This window comes from Sphaeramia orbicularis, chromosome 2, assembly GCF_902148855.1.
Source record: "Sphaeramia orbicularis chromosome 2, fSphaOr1.1, whole genome shotgun sequence".
Taxonomy (NCBI): Eukaryota; Metazoa; Chordata; class Actinopteri; order Kurtiformes; family Apogonidae; genus Sphaeramia; species Sphaeramia orbicularis.
Genome location: NC_043958.1, coordinates 24818827 through 24826364, shown reverse-complemented (window position 1 = coordinate 24826364; position 7538 = coordinate 24818827). Strand labels below are relative to the sequence as shown.

Genomic DNA, 7538 nt, shown 5'->3' with positions numbered 1-7538 from the left:
CCTCTTTCTAACCTCTTTAACCTCTTTCTAACCTCCTTAACTTCTTTCTAACCTCTTTAACTTCTTTCTAACCTCTTTAACTCCTTTCTAACCTCTTTAACCTCTTTCTAACCTCTTTAACCTCTTTCTAACCTCCTTAACTTCTTTCTAACCTCTTTAACTTCTTTCTAACCTCTTTAACTTCTTTCTAACCTCTTTAACTTCTTTCTAACCTCTTTAACCTCTTTCTAACCTCTTTAACCTCTTTCTAACCTCCTTAACTTCTTTCTAACCTCTTTAACTTCTTTCTAACCTCTTTAACTTCTTTCTAACCTCTTTAACCTCTTTCTAACCTCTTTAACTTCTTTCTAACCTCTTTAACTTCTTTCTAACCTCTTTAACCTCTTTCTAACCTCTTTAAACCTCTTTCTAACCTCCTTAACTTCTTTCTAACCTCTTTAACTTCTTTCTAACCTCTTTAACTCCTTTCTAACCTCTTTAACCTCTTTCTAACCTCTTTAACTTCTTTCTAACCTCTTTAACTTCTTTCTAACCTCTTTAACCTCTTTCTAACCTCTTTAACCTCTTTCTAACCTCTTTAACTTCTTTCTAACCTCTTTAACTTCTTTCTAACCTCTTTAACCTCTTTCTAACCTCTTTAACCTCTTTCTAACCTCTTTAACTTCTTTCTAACCTCTTTAACCTCTTTCTAACCTCTTTAACTTCTTTCTAACCTCTTTAACTTCTTTCTAACCTCTTTAACTCCTTTCTAACCTCTTTAACCTCTTTCTAACCTCTTTAACTCCTTTCTAACCTCTTTAACTCCTTTCTAACCTCTTTAACCTCTTTCTAACCTCTTTAACTTCTTTCTAACCTCTTTAACTTCTTTCTAACCTCTTTAACTTCTTTCTAACCTCTTTAACTTCTTTCTAACCTCTTTAACCTCTTTCTAACCTCTTTAACTCCTTTCTAACCTCTTTAACTCCTTTCTAACCTCTTTAACCTCTTTCTAACCTCTTTAACTTCTTTCTAACCTCTTTAACTTCTTTCTAACCTCTTTAACTTCTTTCTAACCTCTTTAACCTCTTTCTAACCTCTTTAACTCCTTTCTAACCTCTTTAACCTCTTTCTAACCTCTTAACTTCTTTCTAACCTCTTTAACTCCTTTCTAACCTCTTTAACTCCTTTCTAACCTCTTTAACCTCTTTCTAACCTCTTTAACTTCTTTCTAACCTCTTTAACTTCTTTCTAACCTCTTTAACTTCTTTCTAACCTCTTTAACTCCTTTCTAACCTCTTTAACCTCTTTCTAACCTCTTTAACCTCTTTCTAACCTCTTTAACTTCTTTCTAACCTCTTTAACTTCTTTCTAACTGCTGTAATTGTCTATTTTTTTATTTTTATTTATTTATTTTTTTTACAGACGTTTGTTTCCAGTAAAGGCAGTGAATGCAAACACATGAATTAATGTCATTGAACTCATTTGAACAGAGTAAATACAAATGGTTTAAATATTAAATACAGTCCTGTTTATATGAACTGTAGACTGTGTCTGTGACGCTTTAAAAACTGAACTGAATTAAACTGAACTGAATTAAACTGAATTAAACTGAACTGAATTCATCAGATGTTTCAAAGCTTTAGATTCATTTAATTTTTCTGGATCAGACAGAAGATCAAGATTTAATAAACACCTGCATGACCTTTGACCTGAAGGAACCAGGTTCATCCATCCATCCATCCTTTCATCCCTCCCTCCCTCTCCCTCCCTCCCTGTCTCTCTCTCTCTCTCTCTCTCTCTCTCCCTCCCTCTCTTCCTCCCTCCTTATCTCTCTCTCTCCCTCCCCACCTCCCTCCCTCCTTTCCTGAATGCTGATTGGTCAGTCCAGTTCCTTCCTTTCAGTCTGTGTGTAAATACAGACCACATGTTTATTCGGACAAACACAGACGGACACAGAGCTCACAGGTAAAAGAAGAACTAATACACACACACACACACACACACACACACACACACACACACACAATAGAAGACACACAGATGAAGAACAGGAGGAGGAGGAGTGTTAGTATTATTATCATTATTATTTTAATATTATTATTATTATTATTATTATTATTATTATTATTATTATTATTAGTTGTAGTAGTAGTAGTAGAGGAAGAACAGGAGGAGGAGGAGGAGGAGGAGTACTGTTAGTATTATTATCATTATTATTATTATTTTTAGTATTATTATTATTATTAGTAGTAGTGGTGTTGGTAGTATTAGTAGTAGTAGTTTCAGCAGAATTAATAGTATTAGTTGAGTTAGTAGTGTTAGTAGTAGTAGTAGTAATAGTAGTGTTGTTATTATTATTATTATTATTACTAGTAGTAGTAGTGGTGTTACTAGTACTAGTTAGTAGTGTTTGTAGTAGTAGTAGTAGTAGTGTTAGTAGTGTTAGTAGTAATAGTAGTAGTAGTAATGTTAGTAGTAGTAGTAGTAGTAGTAGTAGTGTTAGTAGTATCAGTATTAGTAGTAGTGTTAGTAGTATTATTAGTAGTATTATCATTATTAGTATTATTATTAGTAGTAGTAATAGTAGTAGTAGTGTTAGCAGTAGTAGCTGTAGTAGTAGTAGTGTTAGTAGTAGTAGCAGTAGTAGTAGTGCTAGCACTAGTACATTAGTAGTAATAGTAGTAGTAGTAATGTTAGTAGTATTAGTAGTAGTAGTAGTAGTAGTAGTAGTGTTAGTAGTATCAGTATTAGTAGTAGTGTTAGTAGTATTATTAGTAGTATTATCATTATTAGTATTATTATTAGTAGCAGTAGTAGTAGTAGTAGTGTTAACAGTAGTAGTAGTAGTAGTATTAGCAGTAGTAGTGTTAGTAGTAGTAGTAGTAGTAGTAGTGTTAACAGTAGTAGTAGTATTGCTAGTAGTAGTAGTAGTAGTAGTAGTAGTAGTAGTAGTAGTAGTAGTGTTAGCAGTAGTAGTAGTAGTAGTGTTAACAGTAGTAGTAGTAGCAGTAGTATTAGCAGTAGTAGTGTTAGTAGTAGTAGTAGTAGTAGTAGTAGTAGTAGTGTTAACAGTAGTAGTAGTGTTAGCAGTAGTAGTAGTAGTAGTAGTAGTAGTAGTAGTAGTAGTAGTAGTGTTAACAGTAGTAGTAGTGTTAGCAGTAGTAGTAGTAGTAGTGTTAGCAGTAGTAGCAGTAGTAGTGGTAGTAGTAGTAGTGGTAGTAATAGCAGTAATAGTAGTAGTAGTCGTAGTAGTGTTAGCAGTAGTAGCAGTAGTAGTGTTAGTAGAGTAGTAGTAGTGTTAGTGGAAGTAATAGTAGTTGTAGTAGTAGTGTTAGCCGTATTAGTAGTAGTAGTGTTAGCATATTAGCAGTAGTAGTAGTAGTAGTAGTAGTAGTAGTAGTAGTAGTAGTAGTCATAGTAGTGTTAGCAGTAGTAGCAGTAGTAGTGTTAGTAGAGTAGTAGTAGTAGTAGTGTTGTTAGTAGAAGTAATAGTAGTAGTGGTAGTGTTAGCAGTAGTAGCAGTAGTAGTGTTAGTAGAGTAGTAGTAGTAGTAATAGTAGTAGTGTTAGCAGTAGTAGTGCTAGTAGTATTAGTAGTAGTAGTAGTAATAGTAGTAGTGTTAGCAGTAGTAGTGCTAGTAGTAGTAGTAATAGTAGTAGTAGTAGTAGTAATAGTAGTAGTAGTGTTAGCAGTAGTAGTGCTAGTAGTAGTAGTAGTAGTAGTAGTAATTGTAGTGTTAATAGTAGTAGTGCTAGTAGTAGTAGTAGTAGTAGTAGTAGTAGTAGGAGTGTTAGCAGTAGTAGTAGTGTTAGTAGTAGTTGTATTAGTAGTAGTAGTAGTAGTTGTGTTAGTAGTATTAGTAGTAATAGTAGTAGTGTTAGTAGTCATAGTAGTAGTAGTGTTAATAGTAGTAGTAGTAATAGTAGTAGTAGTGTTAGTAGTACTAGTAGTAGTAGTAGTAGTGTTAGTAGTAGCAATAGTGTTAGTTGTATTAGTAGTAGTGTTATTAGTAGAAGTATTAGTAGTATTAGTACTAGTAGTGTTAGTAGAAGTAGTAGTGTTGCTAGTAGTAGTAGTAGTAGTAGTAGTAGTAGTTGTAGTATTGCTCTTATAATTGTTAGTGGATCCCGTCACCATGACGACCAGTCCATTCTGTTCATGCAGGAACACTGATAGGACTGAACTGTTGACCCTTCAGACTTGGGTCCACTTCTGTTTTAGATGTTGACTCTTCAGACTTGGGTCCACTTCTGTCTTAGATGTTGACCCTTCAGACTTGGGTCCACTTCTGTCTTAGATGTTGACCCTTCAGACTTGGGTCCACTTCTGTCTTAGATGTTGACCCTTCAGACTTGGGTCCACTTCTGTCTTAGATGTTGACCCTTCAGACTTGGGTCCACTTCTGTCTTAGATGTTGACCCTTCAGACTTGGGTCCACTTCTGTCCTAAATGTTGACCCTTCAGACTTGGGTCCACTTCTGTTTTAGATGTTGACCCTTCAGACTTGGGTCCACTTCTGTCTTAGATGTTGACCCTTCAGACTTGGGTCCACTTCTGTCTTAGATGTTGACCCTTCAGACTTGGGTCCACTTCTGTCCTAAATGTTGACCCTTCAGACTTGGGTCCACTTCTGTCTTAGATGTTGACCCTTCAGACTTGGGTCCACTTCTGTCTTAGATGTTGACCCTTCAGACTTGGGTCCACTTCTGTCTTAGATGTTGACCCTTCAGACTTGGGTCCACTTCTGTCCTAAATGTTGACCCTTCAGACTTGGGTCCACTTCTGTTTTAGATGTTGACCCTTCAGACTTGGGTCCACTTCTGTCTTAGATGTTGACCCTTCAGACTTGGGTCCACTTCTGTCCTAAATGTTGACCCTTCAGACTTGGGTCCACTTCTGTCTTAGATGTTGACCCTTCAGACTTGGGTCCACTTCTGTCTTAGATGTTGACCCTTCAGACTTGGGTCCACTTCTGTCTTAGATGTTGACCCTTCAGACTTGGGTCCACTTCTGTCCTAAATGTTGACCCTTCAGACTTGGGTCCACTTCTGTCTTAAACGTTGACCCTTCAGACTTGGGTCCACTTCTGTCTTAAACGTTGACCCTTCAGACTTGGGTCCACTTCTGTCCTAAATGCTGACCCTTCAGACTTGGGTCCACTTCTGTCTTAAACGTTGACCCTTCAGACTTGGGTCCACTTCTGTCTTAAACGTTGACCCTTCAGACTTGGGTCCACTTCTGTCTTAAACGTTGACCCTTCAGACTTGGGTCCACTTCTGTCTTAAACGTTGACCCTTCAGACTTGGGTCCACTTCTGTCCTAAATGTTGACCCTTCAGACTTGGGTCCACTTCTGTCTTAAATGTTGACCCTTCAGACTTGGGTCCACTTCTGTCTTAAATGTTGACCCTTCAGACTTGGGTCCACTTCTGTCCTAAACGTTGACCCTTCAGACTTGGGTCCACTTCTGTCTTAAATGTTGACCCTTCAGACTTGGGTCCACTTGTGTCTTAAATGTTTCTCTGTGTTTCAGTCATGGCGTTTCCTCGGACGTCCTCCATCATGCTGTGGTTCTCACTCATCCTCTTTGTTTATTGGACGACCTCAGCTGCTGAGTCACATGACCCTTCACCTGCTGACCTCCCAGCCCTTCGCAGGCTCAAAAGAGAGCTGGATTCAACCACCAAAGAACAGGTCCGGACTGGGTTCCAGGTGGGCATTAGCTTCCTGAGCACGGTCAGAGACGTGACGAATCAAATCCAACCTAAGAAGCTGGCGTCGATGTTCAAGGGCCTGGCCAGCTTAGCCAGTTTGGCGCCTGGTATCGGAAGTCTGGTCCTCTCAATTGTCAACGTGGTTTTGGCCTTTGTCCCTCAGGAGGAAGAGCTGAGCAACGGCTTCGATGAGGTCAACCGGAGGCTGGACAATCTGGCCCTCCAGATATCCGACCTGGCCAAAGAAGTGGAGTGGTCCAATTTTGCCAGCGTCTACTCTCAAGATGAGAATCACATCTTGAACGCCTGGAGGAAGTTAGATGAGCTTCAGAAGAACCTCAAGCTGGTGACGAGTGAAGAGGAGAAGCTGAGGCTGGCCGAGATCTTCGCCAACTTCTATGAGAACTCAGGGACTGAGGGCAGCGTGGCCAACATCTACCATTACCTGACGGTCAACGGCACGTCTCTGAGCAAGAACATCAACAGCCTGTTGAGGGACAAGTTCAAGTGCAGCATCAGTGAGATAGGCCGCTATAACCTGTACCTGAGCAGTCTGCTGTGGAAGGGCATGGTCCTCAACCAGCTCCACTGGAAACTCATCGGATTCAGCTCATCACATAAACAGGAAGAACATAACAGCATGTTCAAGAACGTCTTCAAAGCTCAGAATGATGCTTTGCAGTTCTGTCTGGACAACTTTGAGCAGTACTTGGTTAAAGACGTAGAGGTGGTCAGCAAAAGATTCACCAAAGACCAAAAAGAGGAGATCGCTGCCGACGTCCAAAAGACTCTGGAGGAGAAGTACTTCTGGTACAAGTGGACAGTGATGGTATACAAGGAGGAGGATGAGGTCTACTACAGACTGGTCCATATGTGGCGTGTACCTGTGGGGGAGCTGGTGGTGGCGGTGGGATACACCCACAAGGAAGAGGACAGAGGAAACGCGGACGTTGAGTCTGCCATTCAGAGATGCTTTGCTAAAACCCAGTGTTGGCACTTTAAAAAGAAGTACCTGGACTGTCACGTTACGGTGCTCCCTGAAGATGATCCTAACATCGAAGTGGATTATAGAAACTTTACAGACTATGCCAGATTTTTAAATTATGTTCCGGATTATGATCCCCCCCCAGTGCGTCGTCATTCCTCCCGAATTACTTATCCTCCCCCCCCAGTGATCTTGACACCACCTGTTTTCAAAAAGGTGGCGTGCCCTCCCCCTGGTTTTCCGTACAAGGTGGACTTCTACCTGTCCAGACGGCTGCCGGTTTGTTCCTCACCTGACTACTGTCAGCATGGAGGCGTGTGCAGGCGGCTGCTGGACTCCAATGAACACCTATGTGACTGTCCTGATGGTTACTATGGAAACAGATGTGAAAACAGCACCCGCACCTTCCAAAACGTTGACATCGGTTTCCTGGTGCCAGACATAACCACCCTCAACACCAAACTGGACCAGATACAGGACAAGCTGGACCGGATCATGAGGACATGTCCGGCCCACTAACAAAGACCTGAACACACATAAACAACATCCACCGGCACCGTCGGAGGTTCCAGGTCCTGACCCACTGGGACGTTTATGTCACATGGGAAAGCCTGTGATAATAGGAGTTATTATGGGATGGATGTGTGGTGTGAATATGTCCAACAGATGAATAAATAAACATCAGTGAGTTGGTCCAGTTCAAACAGTGGCTCCACCGGGTCTCTTTGTGTCTCTTTGTGTCTCTTTGTGTCATTCCACTCATCACACACTTGTGTTTGGAACACATTTATATAAATATGGGGACAGTTTAGCTCAGATGGACCAAAGGGACTGTTCAGGGGTTTGTTTGATTTGGATTCT

At 40.3% G+C, this 7538-nt stretch overlaps 1 protein-coding gene across 1 annotated transcript; it reads left to right on the top strand.

Moving 5' to 3' along the window:
* The first annotated feature begins 5513 nt into the window (after nt 1-5513).
* On the top strand, nt 5514-7196 carry LOC115436568 (uncharacterized). Its single transcript, XM_030159441.1, has one exon. The coding sequence runs from the start codon at nt 5514-5516 to the stop codon at nt 7194-7196; it is 1683 nt and encodes a 560-aa protein (XP_030015301.1).
* The last annotated feature ends 342 nt before the right edge of the window (nt 7197-7538 follow it).